The sequence below is a fragment of the Gouania willdenowi genome, chromosome 9 (genome assembly GCF_900634775.1).
Source record: "Gouania willdenowi chromosome 9, fGouWil2.1, whole genome shotgun sequence".
Classification (NCBI taxonomy): Eukaryota; Metazoa; Chordata; class Actinopteri; order Blenniiformes; family Gobiesocidae; genus Gouania; species Gouania willdenowi.
The window spans coordinates 27967812-27990066 of record NC_041052.1 but is presented as its reverse complement, the minus strand read 5'-3'; the positions used below and the strand labels follow the sequence as shown (position 1 = coordinate 27990066).

General features: G+C 41.1%; 1 protein-coding gene across 1 annotated transcript; it reads right to left on the bottom strand.

The window, feature by feature from the left end:
• Positions 1-249: 249 nt before the first annotated feature.
• ggt5a (gamma-glutamyltransferase 5a) lies at positions 250-21166 on the bottom strand. The gene is made up of 12 exons (XM_028457270.1): positions 20888-21166; positions 19766-19893; positions 19584-19679; positions 15687-15873; positions 15443-15603; positions 14713-14859; positions 14290-14420; positions 10569-10753; positions 10223-10314; positions 3848-3954; positions 3592-3702; positions 250-3507 (listed from the first exon to the last, which is right to left on the bottom strand). The coding sequence occupies exons 1-12, from the start codon at positions 21052-21054 to the stop codon at positions 3361-3363; spliced, it is 1659 nt and encodes a 552-aa protein (XP_028313071.1). The 5' UTR covers positions 21055-21166; the 3' UTR covers positions 250-3360.
• Positions 21167-22255: the final 1089 nt, after the last annotated feature.

Here is a 22255-nt window from a genome sequence, read left to right as displayed (position 1 = left end):
ATAAAGTATTAATAATATTAAAAAATACAATAATATGAGAATATAATAATTACAAGAATAGCAATAACATTAATTATACAATAATAATAATATTTGTCAAATGCATGTATCGCCTTAAACATTGTCAATAAAACCTGAGCACATCTGAACGTTTTCTAGGTTCCTTTTGTTCTATTTATGTCTGTCTGTCTGTCTATCTATCTATCATGTCAGACGTTTGTTACAAACCCCGCAAGAATTGCTTGACAATTTAATGATTTATGACAACTTTAATAGTGTAAACACATCATTCCTCTCTAGACGCAATACACTGTAGAAGCGATTGCCACTGGTCCAAGATGGCCGCCCTGTAGACGCACCGCTCTAGTGGGCTGCAGCAGTCGACGCGGCGTCTACGTATTATGATGTCTATGATTTTACATATGAGGCTCTTAGAACGTAAGATGCTTACAGTTTCTTCCACCCAGTCTTTTCAACGGGCTGACGTAAGGTCACATTACCTCTGACTCCACCCCCTGCTTGCAATGAAAATCATGGTGTACATATAGTATATTTTAGTGTCAATTTGCCTTATTTCAAGATAGAATGTGGCTTTAGAATTGTTTTGACATTTCTAGGGAGAAATATACCCTTAACTTTTATAGTATCTATTCGGTTTAGGTATAGGATTCATAGTTTCTTCTCTTCAATGTACATTAATCATGCTTTATACTGTTGCTATGGTGTTGCTAGTGTAAAAAACACGGAATGTCCAGAACACTTTCTGCCGTAAAATGGCCGCCACACTGTCGTAACACGCTGCTGTCTTAAAGAGACAGTACACAAACACTGAGTTGCTCTGACATCTCCCCTATTTTTCTCTTTTCAGTTTTACTTCCCTTAAGTAAACCAAAAGCATAAACTTACCCATGAAGAACAAAACTATTATATGGGATCTGAGTGAAACATTGATTAAACAACAATGAAGGACATTCACCCTGTTGTTAGTCTTTAGTGAAACTGAAACTCAGTGAGCACCTAAATTATCAAACACTTTCGATATATCGTAGTGTACATTCTGGAACTCTTTTGACAATAATAATTCACAAGACCACTGTACAATATATGTGAAACTCTTTTGACAATACGACTGTACAATATTTCTGGAACTCTGTCGTCACCCTTCACCCCCCCAAAGGCCATGTGTGACATCAAGTCGACTCACAAATCCAACCTGACAACTGGCTTAGAGACCCGTCCAGACCTAGTCTGTAACAGAGCCTGAGCAGCATCACATGAACTGTCGCAGAAGCCATCCACCACCCGACCAAAATCTTCACCAGCAGGTGAGACAGGTTCAGGCACCTCCAGAAGGTGGTGCCGATTCTTCTTCTTGCTGAGCTCCGTCGCCGTCCAAAATCTCTCAAACCTTCTCTTCCAGTCTGTCCACTCCATCAGTTTATCAAAGCGGTGGGTTGAATTTTTCCATGATTTACACTCTTCACAAAACACGGACCACTTAATGATGCTTAACTTCTTGTCTTGATTGATATTGTCACGACCTGTATGGGCAGCAAAAAAGGAAGGAAGAGGATAAAAAGGCCACAGACGTGATTCTTCAGGATTGTTCGGCAGAACAACATTCTAAAATTTCCTAAGTTTGAAGGGGAGAACATTTACCCTGGTCAAATTGGGAGCATACAGGGTCTGTGAATTGAGCACTCATAACAGCCTTTGTGGTGTAAAAATCCAGCTTCAATATTTCTACTCTGGCTACAGCCATCAAATTTTAGAGACATGATCTAAGACCCAAGAGTACCATGCGCAGTGAATTTCACTTATCTAGGGGCAAAGAGTCATTTGCACTGTCCTAGATAACCTACTAACATAGGTGGGGCTTTTACCTCCCAGGTTTGGGAGGAGTTTCTGAAATGAAAAGTTCTGCTGCTGGTGTATAAATCTGTGAATGGGTTTGGTCCAGAATAAATCATTGAGATGTTAGTTAGGTATGAACACTGCAGGTCTCTCAGATCTATGGACGCAGGTTAGATAGTGGAGCACAGAGTTCACTGCAAACATGGAGAAGCTGCTTTTAGTTGTTATGCTGCAAAGAAGTGGAACAAGCTGCCAGCAGAGCTAAAGATAGCATCCAATGTGAACATTTTTAAATCCAAGTTAAAGGCACTCCTTTTCTCTATGACATACGACTGAGAGGGAGATTTTTGATCACATTATTGTTGATATAATTTTACTCCTGATTATAATGTTCTTATTGATTTTTAAACTGTTAAATGTATTCTGTTGCACTTTTTAATCATATACATCCCATTGAATTGTCTTGTGTATAAAATCCACTATACAAATACATTTCCCTTGCCTTACTGTTGGTTACACCATAAGCTTTCATATACTGTAGTCATGGATAGTGTGTACCATACAGTACCCAAAATGTTAGGAACATTTAAGCGAAAGCGATAAGATTACATGATTGCACTAAAAATGAAAAAATAACTTTGTTATGAAATCCTGCCAGAAATGTATTTGGAGTCATACTTATAAACCACTCCAATAGAAAGTTTATGGTGAAATAGCATTCTATGCTTGGTTAGTCTCCAGTTTCTTGGATGTTCATGCCGCATTTTGATTGCCACTAACAGCTATCTTACTACAGATCCACACATGCCTTCCAACTAAACAAGAAAGACGTCTTAAAACGGACCGGTCTACTCTACCATCAGAGTTATTGTATGCCTTTAACCTCATGAAACCGGTTTGAGTTACATTAATGGTTTTGTGTTGTCGCAAAAACATTTTGAATAATTGCATTTACATTACATATTTTTTTAAAAGACCATCAATTATATGTACATTTTTCTGATCATTAAATATTTTTTTTTTAAATTTTTCTAAAGCTCATATACTGAAGCTGAAAAGGGAAAAACACCAACATAAAGAGTGTGAATCACACATTACACAAGAGGTTATCAAGATATTAAATACTGCAAAAAACACTATAAAAATACACTGATATGTGCTCTTAAGGTACTTTCATATCACCGAGACTGGAAAAGTGTTAAAAGTTGTGAAAATTTTGAAAAATAGCTCAATAGACAAAAATCTGACAAATAAGCTGAACGAAGAGTTACAGGAGGGACACAGGTAAAGGTTGTTTTATGTAGCATCGTAAAATCCATCATGTCACTGATACAGTAAGCCCTGCCTTTTTTGAGAGGTGCATGGCTGGAAAAACTGGTTATCCACAACATTGCTCAGTAATTTCCCAGCCATGTAAATGTGTCTTCATCACTTAGTGGCTGAAGAAAGCTCTCTGTCATCTTCATGCGATCCTCTAAGAAAACCAAGTAGTTGTGTCAGTTTGCCTCAGTAACCAGCGGCTTCACCCTGTTTTCTGGTGTCCGACCAGGCACGGATACAGTCGCCCTCCCTCTCCACAGCATTCACCACATTGTAGAAATGATTTGCTGGTCCTTGAATGTGTCCCAGAGCTTTAATTGCTTCTATTACATCCTGAAGGGCAAAGAGAACAGAGGGCTTAGAAACATTAAAAGCAGCAACTTATGTTATGTCCCATATTAGTATAAAATGTGTTACTTGATTGAAAGTGGCTTCAAACTTGACGACATTTAGGGAGTCGACAAAAACCACTGGAGCAGCAATTGCATCTTTAAGACTCTTTCCAAACCAAAGATGGTTTATAATAGCCTGCAAGACAGACAACACATTGCACTCAGAAAGAGAAGATGGCAAAAGCACTCTTGATAACATTACTTTTTATGGAAACAGAGTGTGGCTTCAGTGTGATGCAATTTTCTGGATTGTGCTTAGCATAAATGCTATGAACACGCACAGAGGCCATCGCTGTGGTGATCATCCCTCCACCAGTTGATCCAATCAGCAGCGTCCTGGACTTCGACCTTAGAACCGCGGGTGACATTGAGGAGGGAGGCTGCTCCCCTGGAAACATGACAGGAAACACTGACAAAACTGACAGCTGCAATTCAATCACATAAAACATTATTTTAAGATAAATTGCTGTTGAAATGGAAAAACAAAGAACCAAAGCCAACAGAAGGCTTCAGCAGGAAATTGTGAGTTTAATAAATTATAGGGTTCATCCACCTCTATTAAATACAGTGTTTCAATCGAGGGACAGTGAGCGAGTACTCAGTTTTCTAATACTCTAACTTGGTATTTATATTAGCAGTTTCTCATTACATTAGGTTTTTTTCTGTGTGATTGTAACACTGCTTGGAAAAGTTCAGGACTCTTGCACCCCTCATCCCCCAACAGCTCAGCAAGTGTAAATCCCAATTTATGTGAATATTTGTTAAATAATAATTACATTTATTGCAAAGCTATAAAGGAGAAAATTACAAAACTATTTGTGGGTTTGATTAGACAATTTGATGAATCCTATGTGGGACTCATTGGTCACTAGTTAAAATGGTCCACACCTATAACATAACAACGGTCCTGCAACCACAGACACTCTAACATATTATTAAAAGTAAACAAAACTTACACCTATCCGTCACCAGAAAGAGGCCATAGAAATGACTATTCAGGAGAAATATGAAACAGTTGCTGCACAGATGGAGATGTTTTCTAATGTCCCTCATTCCACTTCTCATCGTTTTGACTCAGTTTAACCGTTTTCTGTCAACATTTTACACAGTGTTTGCTAAAAAGCAGATTTTAGGTGAATATCTGCAGCAGATACCACAGCACACTTTTTACAGGTTTGGAGAAAGTCACTCCTCCATGGTTAATCAGGAAGGATTATACTGTACACGTCTAATTAAAAAAAGATAATTTTCGAGGAGTGAAGCATGTATCGAGGGTTTTCACGGCGTGTCATCAACCTGGAAGTCACCATTTCGGAGATAAGCAGCAGGTTTACAAACAGTACACACACAAGCAAATCCTGAATTTTGAGAGGAAATGGTGAACTATTGCCGTGTTTTTGTACTAATCGGTCAGACCGTGAAAAACATGTGGAGTTTTATACACTACCAAAACTTATCACAAATTATCACAAATCAGGGAGAATAATGTCTGCATTTAATAGTCAGTAGTTCTACATCAGGAGAGCAGTGACACCAGTTGTTTTTGGTGTATATGCAAACACCGCTGCCCTCATCTCCCGGCTTACATTTAAATCCAGCTTCAGGTAGTCCAGTTTGTTCTCCAGGGAATGGACATTAGAACGCAGGATCAAAGGAAGCGGAGTTCTCTGAGGATTAGCTTTTAGCTTGGTTCAAGCCCCGCTCCTGTTTCCGATCACACCGCTGGTACGAGGCTCCACTGCTTCGCAGGCCGCTGGATGTAGCCGGGTAGCAATCCGAGGCTTGAGGACCAGAGAAGTCGCATCTAACGGACTATAACTGTTTGATTTACCTAAATCTAAGATTGTCTGGCGGTTGTATACTATTATACCCTGGGACCTTTTCTACATAAGCATAATGTGCCTGTGCTTTCACTGTGTCAGGATGGCTGAGTGGTCTAATGCGCTTGACTCAAATATTCTTCCTTATGCTGCCGTGGGTTTGAATCCCACTTTTGACATATACAGTATATATATATTCATTTCAACATATTTAACACGGCAAATTCCACCTTTAAAAATATATATACAAAAACAATAAACATTTTAGGGTATTTCCTGGATTAGGGTTAGAGCTAAAATAAAAGGGTTAGCGGGGTAGCTAAAAATAAATATGAGCTGAAATAAAACTGACAGAACTTTAAGTCACGTGGTGCACCTACGTAGTGCAGCCGCAGCCGACCTCCAAACTTCGATAAGATTTAAGGTCTTCCGCTGTGTATGGGGCTTGGTGAAATCCAGGTAGTTGATGATATCAGGATACATAATAGACGGAAGGCTCTCCGGGTCGTCATTGGTCCAAGACGAGGGAGCCAACTCGTATGGATCTGCACTACCAATAAAGTGGAACTTTTCCAAATATTTTGCCTTTTCCTGCAGACCAAGACCTTTCCTGTATGCTTTTATATCTATAATGCATTTTGAGTAGCTTTTCTTTGATTGATCCATCGCAGAGTAAACCTCCAGAAAGTGATGCCGGTGAGTGTTAAGAGTCACTATTGGAGCCGACTTCTTCACTTGGAGTGGAGGATCACTGAGAACCATTTAACTCACATGCATGGTGCACTGCGTACGCATCGTGCAGCAAATAATCTTAAATCCACTTTCTTCTGAAGGGGCTCTGGATGCCTGCGCTCAAGGCTGTTAAAGCATGATCCAGTCTCTCCGCTCGCGCTGACGTTTCCAGGTGTTTGGACACCTTTGGGTGACGTGGCGGTGAATGTCGAGGTGTTAATGTTTCAAACACATAAACACACCTTGACATCCTCATAATTTTTAAGGAAGGGCGCTCAGTCAGCGAAGCAGGCTATATAAAAGTAATGATTTTATTTATTTTTTTGTCGTGCCACACCCTAGAGGATGCCCCCCTGGGCGGCTGCCTATGTTGCCCTTATCGAAAACCACCTCTGCATCCAGTACAACTACAATCTCCTTGAGTGGTAATGCAGAACGAGAATGTGTAATGCGCCAGGCACATGATGCTGAGTCACCTGAAGTCTGAAATGCCCACCTGGCCAGCAAAGCTGCACACGTGACAAGACACTGTACAGCTCAAACGGGTGAAGAACAGAGTAATTGCTGGGCCAGCGACGCTGCGCGCGAGGCAAAACACGGTGCTGAATGTGTCTAAGCCATCTAAGGGTGCACTCACACTGGCCTGGACTGCCAGTATGAGTGTGCCCTTAGATGCTTCCCTAGTTAACTACACCTGCTTGTAAAAGTTTATCTTGTTGTCAGGAATTCTAAAGAGCTGCAAGATTAGAGAGTGTTATGGCAATTATTATATTAATCATCATACTGTATCACCAAATGTGTGTTCATGTGAACAATTTGTGTGTTTATACATGATGACTGCATTATATCATTGCACTTTTGAACAGAGACGTGCTCCTTTGATGAGTCATGTTAGATTAGATTACTCGCAGTACAGACAGATTGTGCTGTATTCACAGTGCCAGCAAAAACCAGTCTCTGCTCAAGGTCTCATACCAAAGCTCTGATAAGCAGAGCTCTTTAACAGTGATATTCCATCTAACTCCTTCCTCCCTTCCTCTTCATCAGCTATAAAATATATTGCTTTACTCTTTCAGGGTTCAGCGCGTCACCCCTCCTACTGGAGGATGGTCATTGTATGTATTTTTTGCTCTTTTCTTTATTAAATTTGTTTTTATACATTCCCGTCTCAGCGTGGACTTCATCAATGCAGAGTAACTGTTGAGGCTCTAAATCTGGGGACAGTTGAGATGTGGTCTTCACAATTGGCGCCCAACATGGGGCTCATCTCTCTGACCAGGCTGACCAGACCATTAGGTTGCCCAGGAGAGGTGGCCACTGTCAGTCGCCGTTAGCCATGCTTTAAAGTGTAGGATTCCGGGTGGGACCCGCTGGACCGACTCTCCCCTGATACCCACTTGGGAAAAAGTAAATATATATATATATATATATTCCTGCTTTTCCTTCGCTCTGTGTTGGTGAATACGCAACGGTCGATTACTGTATTGTTCTTTGTCTTTTTAATACTCTAAGTTCCCTATATTTTTCTTCGGGCTCCAGTTGTTTTTTGTTCAGGCATCTAGGACGGCCGGCCAATATTTACTTATTTATATTTACTGATTTTGTTCAGACACCTTCACAGACAGCCTGTGAGGTCCTGACCTAGGATATACAGGTAACCAAAGTCTCCAAAACACCCGGTGCCACGTACTGAGTTGACCTCTGTACCTATATTAAAATAGATTAAAACCCTAACCTAATCCAGTAAACTGTAGTTAATCTCCCAGGGTAGGGAAGTTCTTAAATATGAAGAATCCAATAAACATAAAATAGACATGCGCATATACAACCTCGGTACAATGTGAACTCGGACCATGAAACCGGCAAGCTTTCAATGGGTTTTATTTATTTTTGTTGTTCTAATGTATGTGGGGGATCAGATTTTCCCTGTGTTTCCCTGCGCCGCGACAAGATCGGCATCCACCGGCCGCAGTTGCACGTAAACATTCAGCAATGGTTAATCTACGGTGTTGGAATTTTAAATGCTTTTAATATTTTCATTCTAGCCTACCTGTTGTCTAACTTAGTGATTTACAACTGCCAGCAAGTCTATCTCCCATATTAAAGCACATGTATTGAGTGTTGTATCATATCATGTAGAACATCATAAATAATAACACTGCCTAATTTGAGCAACTTCACTCTCTCCTTTTTTAATTCACAGGGGGGCGCTGAACATTTCAAGCAGCATTTTTTATTTGTTTTGGCAGGTCCATAATACAGCTTTCAAAACGTATGTTACTGAAATGAGAAATGGCAATAATAAAAACAATTAGATTGGTACGTTTCTTTTCATTTCTTATTTGTAAAGCAAAACTTGAGACATTCTACATTTATTTTTTTTTAAATCCTAAATCTCAAACTCCGCCTTTTCTACAGAACCATCTGATTCGTCTGGTGAGCAGCCCCAACTAGACACACAGAGACAGTATCCAATTTACAATCTGACCTTTGTTTAACCAGGTAAGGCTACTAAACTACACTAATATCAATATGTTACTGGCAAAGCAGAAGCAGGCCTGGAGGTCAACTGCAGACTGTGTTATAGATTACAAACAAATGTAGTGTACAATATTCAGAGTGATGCTGATGCATACATAAATTGTTCAAATCAGGGCAAGGTGAAGAGGTTGACTGCATATTATAAATAAAAACAATAAATCAGTGATCAGTAATGTAAATTAAAAACCTCCAAAACTAAAGTTTAGACAGAATAAAGAATAAAACCTTACCAACAAGTCAAGCTGCATCTATTGTTAATTTTCCTAGTTATAACGATGAATAATAGAAATTTTTATTTTATTTATTAATTTAATTATATACAAAACATTTATACATTTAGCTAATAAAATCACCACAAAAACCTTATTTGTCCTAATACATGCACTCACATCTTGTCTTAATGAATGTCTTAATGTAAAGTATTTATTACCATTATTATGGTTTACCTGACACTGCAACTGACTTGATATTCCAGGAGTACCCAGAAGAAACCCAAGCAAGCACAGCCAGGAAAGTGTTGCTATAGCGTTTCTTTTTACTTTCTCTCTGCAAAGTGCTGCATACATTTGATGGATAGATGGCAAAAAATGAACAGCTAGCAAAAGTAAAGTATAGCCTACAGTACTACAATTATGTCAGTTTGGATGTGTAACTTAAACTTGGTTCACGGTCTGTTTTATATGCTAAAAACTAAATTTAAAACCAGAGGAGACCTGGCGTTCCAGGCTGTGGCCCCCAGACTCTGGAATAACCTGCACCAGTCTCTTCGTGAGCTCAACTGTGTGGAAACTTTTAAGAAACTTTTGAAGACTTCGCTTTTCAGCAAAGCATTTAGTTAACTAGATTTTAAATGTTTTTTTTTTCTTTTATGATGCTGCTCTTATGATGTATACGCACCCATGTTTCATTATTCTATTATGATACACTTGTATTTTCACCACGGCTCTGTACAGCACTTTGTGATTTTATCTGCAAAAAGCGCTTTATAAATAAATCACTTATACTAAGTTTGCATGTTCCAATTCTCAAAGGTTTGACCTAGAGGCATAAAAGTGTACGTTCTTTGTGATGCAGAGAGAGAACAAACAAACCCTAATAGAGGAGGTTCAGTGTTTTATTTTTATAGGCTGAATTCTTATTTGTGAGAAAAAAGAAGATCTTAAAATGTTTAGCTACTTTTGCTACTGGAGGTTTAGAATGCTGAGGAACTGTTTCTTGTGCACCAACGCACTTCTTTAATGTCGTTAAATATGAACAACCTCAAACCTGATTGTACTGAAAAGAAAATGTTCCCTTTCTGCAACCTCTTCTTTCCTATGGAAACAATGTGTTTTACTATGAATAGGTTTTTTTCAAATGCAAAAATGCAACTGTAATGTATATCTGTGGAAGAAAAAAATTAGTACACTGAGAATTAAAAAGGCCTTTTTTTTAACTCAGTACTAAACTACCTGTGGTCACTGACTTCTATCGAGAATTCCCTCTTTTACTGCTTTTACGCACTGCATCTCTAACATCTGCTTGGCATTTCAGATCTACTACAATAAAAAAAGATTAGCTTACCGGGAAAGATGCGATCAACTTTTCCACAGAAGTCATACAGCTCATTGTTGAGGATGACTCCAGTCCTCTCAGACAGAACCTTGGAGCCAAATCTGCACAGAAAGGAACCAGTTTTAAACACTGTGACAATTATTGAATTACTACAGCAGAGGACTGTAAAAAAAAAATGGGCTCATTAAAATGCTAGCAGTTACAGAAAGGATTATTTCTTTTTAACAACATTGTAGAGAGTTTCTGAGGACATGGAATTATTTGATTTAAACACTCCATTTTTAATCTCTTAAGCCTTTTAAATTATTCTCGTTCAACCCTAAACAAATATTTGACAGCTTCTTTTCAGCCCTACATGTGGTTGATGGTGCTTGTGACCGACACAGCTGATCCGTCTTCTGCCAGTACAGAAACATGAGTGGTGCCGATGCTGTCCACATAAGGGGTGATGTTGTAATACTGGGCGTTGTGAGTCCTGTTGGTACTGATTAGGCTCCGGATCTTACTGGCAAAGCTGTCCTGTGAAAATTTCTTTCCCATCTGTGAAAAATGAGGAGCATTTCAAAAAATAAACAACAAAAATTCAAATGCTTGTGGTATCTTTTTTTACAAAGCTTATCATCAATTTCATTTGTAATGCTTATTTTTAATATCCAATATTATATATGCATGTTTAATTCTATAATCATGCTTAAAAAATTTGAAACTTCTTTCACTTTAGTTAGCTTCGTTTGACTACAGTCAAGATTGTTTTACTTTTGTTTCGATTTACTCACTGTCAGAAGTAGTTTTTTACTGGAAAAAGATAACTTTTGTACTTTTAAAGCTATTTCAGATTTTATGCAAACTTTGGCCTTATTAAGTTCAATGGAAAAAAACTCTTTTCCAAAACTGAAACCCGTCTAATTTCCGACAGCAGAAACTGCAATTAATAAATGTCAGGCACCAGTTTCAACACGTGTCGACTGTAGGGTTATACAGCTATCAAATATCAAAACATATCTGTTGATAAACTTTTAAAAGTGCATTACTCATGTAAAATCCAAAACTTAGACTTCATTCACACCAGGCCTGGCGGTACGGACAGATATTTAAAAATCATGCTTGTGTTCGGCTCAGTCACATCAGAGCTCCCGTGTTAACTAGTGGTGCACTTGTTGCACTGTGACATTTCCCAATGCCTTTCTAGTAGAAAGCAGTAAGGATCTTAGCTATGTCGAGCTCAGAGACAAATGTCTAACCGGGCTCGGTTGGGTTCAGTCACTGCTGTTGAACGTGGGCTGGGATCGGACAGAAAAATGTGGCCCGATCCACTCTCTACACCAAAATAGTCAGTTGAGTGGGTGTGTTGCTGAATTAATCCATTTCCCCGGTTTCAAATTAATAGGTTTATTCTAAAAACTTAGACACATTCATTCTGTCAAAAGGAGTGGCACCCCCAGCATTCTTTGAGCTAATATTAATAATTATAATGAATATTCTCAACCCATTATTAATAACTCCTCCTCCTACATCACTAAAATTAAAACTGTTAAAGACATGCTTAACTGTTTTTAGTTGTGAGGGTTAATTGATGGCAAAGTCTGCAGCTCTTTTAAACATCTTTCCTAAACACATTAAACTATTGTAATCTCCAAATTTAACAGATTCTCACAATCCCATGCTTTGTAGAATGCTGTACATTTCTCCTGCATTACACTTTGCTCAGACTGCACTCATAAACAATAGCTCTCCAGGTTTAATGCAGGTCCCCAGACCTGATGGTACCTGGTTCAAGTTTCCTGAAAAAGTAGAATGCTATAAAGCAAGTAAATCTCATGTTGTATGAAGATACTTTAAATTTGTCCATGAGGAGATACTCTTTGATTACTCTTAGTGTTGCAACACTCTTTTTATCCCATGTACATTTGTGAACTTATTAAACACAGTTCTCTTTCATAACATTTGTTTCTATGTATCGCTATGGCATATACGCACCTGTGTCATTACTCAGAAGCCAATCCTGATTGGCTGGTGAAATGTATTCATCCCCCGAAGGTAGTCCCTCCTACTATTAGAAGAGGGGGCGGAGAATACAGCACCATTCAAAAACCTCTTCCACTCAGAGCTATCTCAGGTCGCAGCATCTTAACTGTTCACAGGTCACAGGTGGACCCTTTTCTGGATTCCGTCACCGGATGCTGCTGCTGATGTTTTTTTTCTTTGCTCTCGACCACACCAGGTCGACCAGTGTTTTCCCTGCTTCTACGCTTGATGCAACACTGCTAGACGCACTGCATGGCCGTCAATGGCCGACCGCTGACACACCTGTTTTTGGCCCGGCTCACCGCTTCACTTGACGCCACACCACGGCTGTCGAGCACTGGACCCAACACACCAGTTAGGGGCTCTGTATGACACCGCCGTAGCCACCCCACGCGGTCGCCAGGCGCTGGATGTTGGTCCTTGGTTAGTTTATCGGCTAGCAGCCACATGCTAGCGCTGCACACCAGCCCAGAGAAGAAGAGAGCAAGGACCCACACACCATGGGGTCTTAAGGCTCGACCCGGCAGGTGCGGGAACACGATATCCAGCCGAGACAAACACCAAGTCTGCTCAGGGTGCCTCGGGCTCCCTGGCTCCTGCCGCCACTGCGTCGTTTTTAACGGTAAAGAGCCTCCATAGAAGCCTGTCTCAGCAGGACCAGTATGTTCTTCCCCACGACACCCCAGTTGCAACGGAGATGAAAACGGGGACCTGTGTGGAGCCTGCGGTGACGTTCAGTTCCAGCTGGGGCTCCCAGCTCAACCTCGCCACCGTTACTCCACTGTAGGAAGACGTCCTCGAATTGGATTGTGGGGAAGATGAAGATGTTGCCTTTGAAGAGGAAGACGACACCATCACTCCGGCCCAGGCTGCACAGCCTGTGGCCTCCATTGCCTCTCGGGATGGAGATGAGGCGAGCACGCCAGCCCTCCCCCCTTGCTCGACGTGTGCATGCGCTACTGCCTGGCTGGTCAGCCCTGAATGAGAAGGCATACAAGGCGGCGGCACTTATGGCCAGAGCGCTTGAAATCTTCCCCCCACTCACAGCCAATTAGGCTGAGCTGTGCAAGGTTTTTTGGGCCGACTCAGGACCTGGCCATGTAGGTGGAGATGTCGGTTGTCACCGACTTGTGTCTCCGTGTCCTCTCCGCCTCAGTCTCCCTTGTAAAATCCTAGCTCCATCCCCACTTGCTCGGCAACAAGAAAGAAAAGCATTTGCACAGGACTCACAGTTTAAATATGCATAAACTGTCTGTGCTCTGGCTCGCCTCGCCGTCTTAACACAGTCGGTTCGGCTGGTCCAGGAAGCTTTTGACCTTGGCTGCAGGTCCGCCGGCACGCCCGGGTCAGGGATGGCTCCTCTCTCCTCCTGTGTCACGGCTGGAAGCTCTGCTCTCGCCAGCTTTATCTGTCCCACCGCGCCGTCTCAGTCATTTCGGCTGGTCCAGGAAACGATTGCTTTGGTTTATACGAATCAGGGTCTGTAGCCACCTGTTGGCTTGCGTCACGGTTTTAATTTATCATCTCTTAGTAAACAAGAGGTTTACATCAATTTTTTTTAAACTTTTACTGATTTTTAGAGCAACCTAAAGCTGCACAAGTGCTGAATGCTTAAACCCCTATAGAACTCAATGAACTAAAAGGCATCACCGATGACATCATTTCAACATAGCGGCGCACTGGGTAAAGTAGTCCCAGTTTTAAAAGTTAATAGAATGAATATGGTGCAAAATAATGCGTTTTGTTAGGCATAGATCTTCTAATAAGGACATTTCAAAGGTTTAAGGCCACATTTTAAAAACAGTAGAGGTTCCCTTTAATCATCGAGAAGAATTTCTTGTGCCCAGCCATTCAAGGTGGAGTACATTGACAACAAGGTGCCAAACAAGTTGTGTGCACACAATTACTAGCCTTCTTTTAAACCTAAAATGTGATAACTGGAGGGGGAAATGCATGCTCAAACAACATGCAAACCATATGTTGTTAAAGCTCGTGAAACTACAGTTTGACACAATATGAAAATAGTCACTGCAGCATTTTGCGATACTCACATCTTTTGCGCTAAACTCTGGATCTCGGATGTGTTTTTTCAATCCATTGGCAAATTTTAAAGCTTCAATGTAGCGGTGGTAGAACAGTGTATTTTGCTCCTTCTTTAAAGATGATGAATCCAAATAATAATCTGTAAATTTAAAGGTGAAAAGGTTCATTACTGTTCACAAAGCAACAGGTAAGAGAGGAGGTCTTATGCAAAGTCAGCCCAGTACATTTGTGCTTTACCAATCGCCCTGTCTATTTTAATGGTTGGGATAGCTGGTAATACAAGTAGGAAGTTCTCAATTGTTAAATAAAAAAGTAAAACTAAAAAATAAGTAAAACAAACCTCAAATGTGTGTAAAATTAATACAAATGCAGATTTTTATTTCCCTGTGTGGTGTTGTGTGTGAGCAGCAGCTCTGCAGTCCATTGACCACCTTTCATAATGTTCAGCACAAGGCTGAGGAGGACTCCTCCTGCAGGGGGAGGGGGTATGTACATCTGGTACTCCCCTAGAGGAAAGGCCCACGCATCAGTCACAGAAACTTTGTACGAGGACAAGTCCTGCAACGTCGGTCCTCCTCCTGAGAAAAAACATGGACACAAAATGATCTGGTGCCTCACGTACAGACTAGTGCATAAAATGGTGTGAAAAAAGGTAAACAGGTAAATGTGACTCAGTGTTAAACGCTTTGAATAAAGCCTCTATAAGTGAAGCCCTTTTCCCAGTACGTCAATCGCCAATCCCGCCCGCCTCCCTCCTCCGCCCGGTACAATCCACTGTGACACAAACACACATGCGCACGCACACACCGTACCGGTCGGTCGCAGTGATCAGTCTGTAGTTCGAGTGTGCGCAAGTGTGTGTGAGGCTGCTAACAATGGCTGGACTGAAAGCGTTAAAGTGTTCACTCTGTTACTCAGAGGACGTTTGACGACCTGCAGGAGATTCCAGCGCGCAGAGCTTTGACAGGTAGTGAACAACATGTAGCTCACTCAGATTAAACAGATACAGAAAATTGTAAAAAGTTTCTACATAGCTGATTGAAACGTACGTACGCCATCTGAGGACTTGACAGAGGAAGCTGATTTGTTCTCTTGTAATTGGATCAGTAGTAATTAGAAGTAGCTGGAAAAGAGAGCGTAATGAAACCCGTCAGACAATACCTGCCTCCTTGATGTCACGGATTAAATCCTCAGCTATTCTTCCAGAGTAAAAGGCTTCAGCCCCATGATTAGCAATCTCCTCCAAAGTGTCAGCCAGTTTCTCAAATCTTATTACATCCCCAGTCTTTAGAAGGTTCCCGTCCGTATCTGAGAATAATCTCCTGAAAAAAAGCATAGTGACAGGAAAGGGAAAATTTATGCCTTTGTTCTTACTTTAGGGTCCAATTTTTGGTATCTTCAGTACCTCAGAGCCAGCGTCTCATTTGTATTTGTGTGTGATATGTATCGACCTTGGACTGGAGGAATAGGAATCCCTTCTCTCGCCAGTTGAATGGTCGGCTGGAAGAGCGTAGCCCAAGGCAACTTTCCATAAAGCCTGTGGGCCATTTCATAACCTCGAAGTTCCCCTGGGACCCCGATCCATTTGGAACCTAAAAGAGAAAACATTTTAATTCCAGTATTATATATGTTGGAACAATGCAATGCATTGAAGTCTACATTTAAAGACCAATCAGTCTGAAGATGTATGATTTACAACACCTTTTCTAAACACAGAAGCCTCTTTGTTATGAAAGATCATTCTAACCTCCTGAACACTGTCCCACTCTCCCTCTCTGAAATCATCCTTCATAACAATCATGTTGTTTTCCATTTGTAGCTATAAAATATGGTAAAAAGGAGGCTTACTGGTTTTATTTGTGTGTGCGTGTGTATGAAATGCACTACACAAATAAATTTGGGGGGGTGCAAAATGTCCAAGATTGTCTATTAAGAGGAGAACGCTCTTAGGAAGAGGAAGATTTTGAGGATTCAACTGTCTGTGGAGTTTTGATGTGGTCCTGGAGAATGTCCCAGAGGCGGGGTGTAGATGAGCTGAAGGCACGGTCCCCCATCATGCAAAACTTAGTTCTGGGTGTGAGGAGGCATTTTGAGTTGCTGGATCGGAGGCGTGTGGAGCTGGTTTGGGGGGTTAAAAGTTATTTTGGATAAGATGGGGCGTTGCTATGGATGCACTGGTTCGTGAAAAGGGAGATTTTACATTGATTCTGTATTGGATGGGGAGCCAGTGAAAGGATTTTAGGATTGGAGTAATGTGATCAAATTTACGCACTCTCATTAGGATCCTAGCTGCGCTGTTTTGGACAAATTGGAGCTTTTGAAGGCTCTTGCTTGGGATCCCGATGAGAAGTGCATTGCAGTAGTCCAGCCTGGAGGTGACAAAGGTGTGGACGAGTTTCTCTGCATCTTGGATGGTGAGACATGGTCAGAGTTTGGCAAGAATTCTGAGGTGGAAGTAAGAGTTCTTGCAGAGTTGTTTGATGTGGGAGTCGAAGGTAAAATGTGGGTCAAATATGACACCTAGGTTGGTGATCAGAGGGGAAAGTGAGATGTTTTGGCCGGAGAAGGAGATACCAGTAATGGGGGATGACTGGACCTGATGAGGGGTGCCAACCAGGATGACCTCAATTTCTGAGCTGTTGAGTTGTAGAAAGTTTTGACTCATCCACATCTTTATCTCCTCCAAACAGAATGTTAGTGCGGGTGGAGATGGTGAGGGGGTAGAGACAGAGGTAGAGGGGTCTTTTTTCACATAGAGTTGTCTATTGTCAGCAAAGCAGTGGAAAGATATTCCATTGCTGTGTATGACATGGCCAAGCGGAAGCATATAGAGTGTGAAGAGGGTTGGGCCAAAGGACAGATCCCTGGTGTACTCCACAGGTGGAATAGTGGGTATGGGATCGAGCTTTCCCAAAGACTACATATTCTGACTTGTCGTTGAGGTAGAATCTGAACCATTCTAGGGTGGGGCCAGAAAGACCAGCAGTGAGGTGTATACGTTGGAGCAGGATGTTGTGGTCAACAGTACCCAATGCAGCAGTCAGGTTGAGGAGGAAAAGGAGGGAAGGGGAGCCGTTATCAGCTGCCAGAAGTAGGTTGTTTGAGCCTAACTAAGGCAGAGTCTGTACTGTGTGCTGAACGGAAACCAGACTGGAATTTTTCGTAAAGTTGGTTTTGTTGCAGATGTTCAATGAAGTTGAACTGAGACTGCTTTTTCCAGGGCTTTGGGGAGGTTGGATATGGGCCTGTAATGTTAGAGGATATTTGGGTCTAAAATTGCTTTTTTGAGATGGGGTCTGATGATCACCATCTTAAGGGCTAATGGGACATGAACGGATTGAAGAGACTGGTTAATGATACTGGTGATCAGGGGGCTGATGGCAGAGAGATTTGATTTTAAGAGGGCAGTGGGAAAGGGGTCCAGGGTGCATGTGGAGGGTTTCATACTGCGTATGATGAACTCAGCCTCTTTTTGAGAAATTTTGGAAAAGGTGGAAAGAGGTTGGGAAACACAATGAGAACTGTCTGTGGTGATCGATGAAGAGAGGGAGCCAGAAATTAGCGGAGCAAATGGTTTCATGGTAAAATTGGGACTTGGTGTCTTTGAGACATTTTAAATATAGGTGTTGGTGCTCAGTCTGTGGACAGTCAGATCCGAAGCCTTGTAGTGCCGCTCGTGGACACGTCCAGCGGTTTTTATCTTCCGGAGCTGTTTGTGAACTAGGGGGCAGAGTGCTGAAAGTTGACTGCCCTAGATTTTAAGGGCGCGTGGGTGTCCGGGATGTTGTTCAGTGGGCGGTTGTAAGAGTCAACTGACTCAGCGACAGATGAGAAGTGTCCAAATATGGTGAGATGCTGAAGGTCTGTAGTCAGTGAATCTGCGTTGATGCTTTTAATGTTATAAAACAGATTTGACGTGGGGACTTTTGGTGGGATGAAAGTGGTGATATAGCTTCATGGATATTGCCTCATGGTCTGAGACTCCAAGGTTGTAGACTTGAAGTTTTTGATGGGGGCTGAGTTTGCTATCACTAGGTAGAGGGTGTGTCCTTTGGTGTGTGTGGGAAATTCTATATGCTGTTTTAGGTTTAGGCAGTCCAATGAGTGGAGAAATTCAGCTGCAAAGTGACAGGTGGGTGAGTCGATGTATCGAGTATTGTCAGGTTTGCAGGTGTTGTACAGAGTGTGGTGAGAAGGTTTTGTAGCTTAGGGATAATGGCTGAGTTTGGTTTGGTAGGCCAATACATTTAAATGAAAGGCATTCAAAGAAGGGGAATTGGGGGAGTGGCATAGGGGAGAGTTCTAGCTCAATGCGCTAGAAAACAGTCAGGCCGCCCCCACGACGACCAGTGCTTCGAGCCTTCTCCAAATATCCAAAGCCAGGTGGACAGCCCTCATTTAAGGTGCAATAGACCTCTGGTTGATGCCATGTTTCAGTAAACACAGAGTCAATCCCTGTAACTAAAATGTGGTCATGAAAGTAATAAATAAAGCAGGCCTTGTTTGTGACTGGGCATTAATAAGTTCAATCTTTATGTTTGATGGGGGGTGGAGATGTTTCTTCATTTTCCACTGACCTGCTTGTGTTGTCAAAATCTGGCAATATTCCCAGCAATGATAGCTTCCGTAGCAGCGGCGCTCTGATGACGTGTCAGTTGTGCGACGAAGCATACAGCTGATCAGATAGATGGCATGGAGTTGGCCGGCTGAAAATAAATAAGCTTGCATTGGGAGCTTCTGTGAATATTCCAGGGTCTTCTTAGGAGTTCAAATTGTTTGATGACTGAGAGGCACGTGGAAGGACACAGATCTTTACTTCCAGGAGCTGAGTATCAGAATGAAGAAGAAACACAGCGGACTACAGCCAGGAATGTGGAGATCCGACTGAAGAGAGCAGGCCACAGCAGAAATTTGTCAGGAGTGGGGGAGATCCAACCAGGGAGAGACGCTGGATGGAGTTGGTTTGTTGACAACTAAACGTTAGGTGGAAGCTCAGGAATACTGAGTTGTATCTGACTCGAGTGTAGCTTATACAAAACAGTGGTAGAAGATACAGATTGATGGGTTTCTACCTTCGTGGGTGTATTGGGGTTTTTCTTTGATGGAGATGCAGCACACAGACAGTACCAGCGACCTCTCCACCCACCCTCCTCAGTGAACAAAAAAAAAAAAAAAGGTGGAAAATGCTGTAGTAAACATACCAGGCCTGTATGTGGCGCTGTAATCTTGTCCAGAAAAAACCCTTTCCCTGCATAATAACCCATGAGTCAGTGTGTAATCAAAAGGTGCAGCAGCAGACTACCTGTCATCATCTTAAAGGTGTTGGGACAGAGCTTCATCAAGTCAGGCTTTACCCCGCTGGGTGCTCTCTCTCTAGAATTTATGATTTTCACTTTGCCTGGGAGAAGAACAGCCAAGCATTCATGCACTGAGAATAACTTTGGTTTATTTTTCTGCACGTGTGTATGTGTCAATGTGTGTTACCAGTGGCGTCCATCACAGTGAAAATAGCCCCTCCTCCAAGGCCCATGCTCTGCGGGTTCACAACGGAGGTGCACAGGAGCGCAGCAATAGCACTATCTACCGCAGAGCCACCTTTCTGTAAAATGGCCCTGAGAGAGGAAAGTTAGTCTTTGATAAACCTGGGCAGCAAATATCAAGCACTTCAAAATAACTGATTTATCAACGTCACTTGACCAGCACAGTGTTTATATTTTACATTTACAACATCACCAGAGTCTGAGCAAAAAGAAGCATGGTGGTCAACTAAACTGTGATGTGAAGAAAAAATAGATCTAATTTCAGCAAAAATCCCACCGTTTCTTTTCACTGAAACTACTGCGTAGAAGTCTCAAAGTAACCATTACAATATAATGACGGCATTGTAACAACTGTAAGTGAGAACATTAAGGATAAAGCACCCTGAGTTACTGACAATGCACAAAAACAAGAAAAAATAATTTATCCTATTGTATCAGTTTAAGCACTGATCTGAACAGATTATATGAACACACTCCCAAATATATATAAAAAAACTTTTTAAATAAAAAATTGATTTAAAATCGGCACCCAAAAATTACGATATATATCGTGAAATCGATTTTTTAAAATAAGAAAACATAAAAAAAATTCTGATCATTGGCCTAATTAATGAAAATATGAAGTAGTTTATACCAGCAATAAAACAAAATATCACAGATAGTGCAAAAATAAATTAATAATAAAATGTATAAGTACTGATGCTAGGAAGAAATTTACTTTGTTGAGTGCATGTTCTAACGATACACAAAATACCAACATCAGGGGTTATTGTCCTTGCTGATGCCAGAAAATACATTTTATTTTACTCATTTTCAACAGCTGCAGTTTTTAACCAATATTAAAAAAAATTATAATAATAATCCAACAAAAGTTGCATTGTCTTTTAATTAATATTGGATGCAGGTAAATATTTAAGATGTGGTGCTTAAAAAAAAAAAACCCCATATATATATATATATATATATATATATATATATATATATATATATATATATATATATATATATATAATTATTATTTTTAATCACACAAAAAAGTTGCCCGTAAGCCTAGTGATCCACTCACCGTCCGATCTCTGAGCATGTCTTGGAGTCTGCAGCCACAGCAGCTTTAGAAAAAGAATCTTCTGAGCACTTTTCCCGCACAAACACAGCAAGACACACAATGAGAACCAGCAGGCAGAGCAGCATCACTGCGCAGCATGTGTAGACTTTAGCCTTCGACCGCGCCATGTTTCCTAGGTAGGAACCATTACTTCTCCTCAGATGATGACCGTATGTGAACACTCACTGCCTGATTGAATGAAGAAGCCCCACGGAGGGAGTGTTAGCAGCACTGCATGGCTCCACCTCCTGCACAGACAACCAGAGGAGAAAGCAAAACCCGCAAAAGTTAGGTGAAGAGCTTTTATCTCATTGGTCGCCCAACAGGAAGACGCGCCCATTCACCGACGGGTGGAAGAATGGAGGAAGGAACATTTCTAGAGCTTTGGGGACCCCTTCCTCTCCAGCCAATCTCCCTGGAGAACGTTCCTCTGTCTTTAAAAACACGTCTTTTTTGCCGGCAGCACGTGTTAAAACGCGAAACAATAGATTACCTTCCCTAATGTAGTGTGACTTACATCCACCTTGTTCATGTTGTACCCATACTGAATGTCACCAGAATAACATCTGTGTATGTTACGGCTAAAGTGGCTCTGCTTTCTGAGGTCATGTGATCATGTGGTTTCTCCATAGACTAAAGGGGCCTTAGGGTCTCAAATGATGTATGTCTTCTTCTGTTTATCACTTTGTAAAGATGTGATTGAAACCAGATGTATACCATGTATCTGAAGGTTTATAAGGACCGTTACAACTCAAAAGGCAGAGTTTTTGCATCATTGGCCAGCTTCTCTCTCAGGTCCTTTTGTTAGCCTGTTTTGATTTTTGTCATAATAAAGTTTGTATTATTTACAAATCAGTTGTCACGAAGACTTTTTCTAAACCACTCTCATCACCACCACCATAAGAAAGTCACCTATAGCCACGATATTTAGTGAGATACAGTTGCCCTCTCATAGACTGTGACCACTGCTTTAAAAGCTGATTTGTTGTTGTTGTTGTTGTTGTTGTTCTTAGATACGGGGAGAGATTTGTCTCAAAAATATTCACAAATAGATCCACAATTTTCTAGATTTTCACAAGTGTTTTTCAGATCCACAATGTACATGTGTTTTCTAATTTATGTGTGTATTTATCATTAATTACCATGGGTACATCTTCAAATGTGCTTGTAGATTGAGAAAAATGTTATTTTATTTTTTGTTACTTTATTTTTATTTCTTTTTTTCACAGCAATTAACAAGGGGTACAGAACAGCTCTGTAATGTCACACAATTATGAAGTTATGTATCACAGTTATATATCACAGATAACTACAGTGCAAGCCCAAAAT

Bases quoted from the DNA above. Each gene is read 5' to 3' on its own strand.
- ggt5a (XM_028457270.1), bottom strand. From the start codon at position 21,054: ATGGCGCGGTCGAAGGCTAAAGTCTACACATGCTGCGCAGTGATGCTG. The intron at 15,604-15,686 runs GTACTGAAGATA...GCTTTTTTTCAG, and splicing joins AATGAGACGCTGGCTCTGAG to GAGATTATTCTCAGATACGG. The intron at 14,860-15,442 runs GTATTGTCTGAC...GTTTTTTCTCAG, and splicing joins CCGTGACATCAAGGAGGCAG to GAGGAGGACCGACGTTGCAG.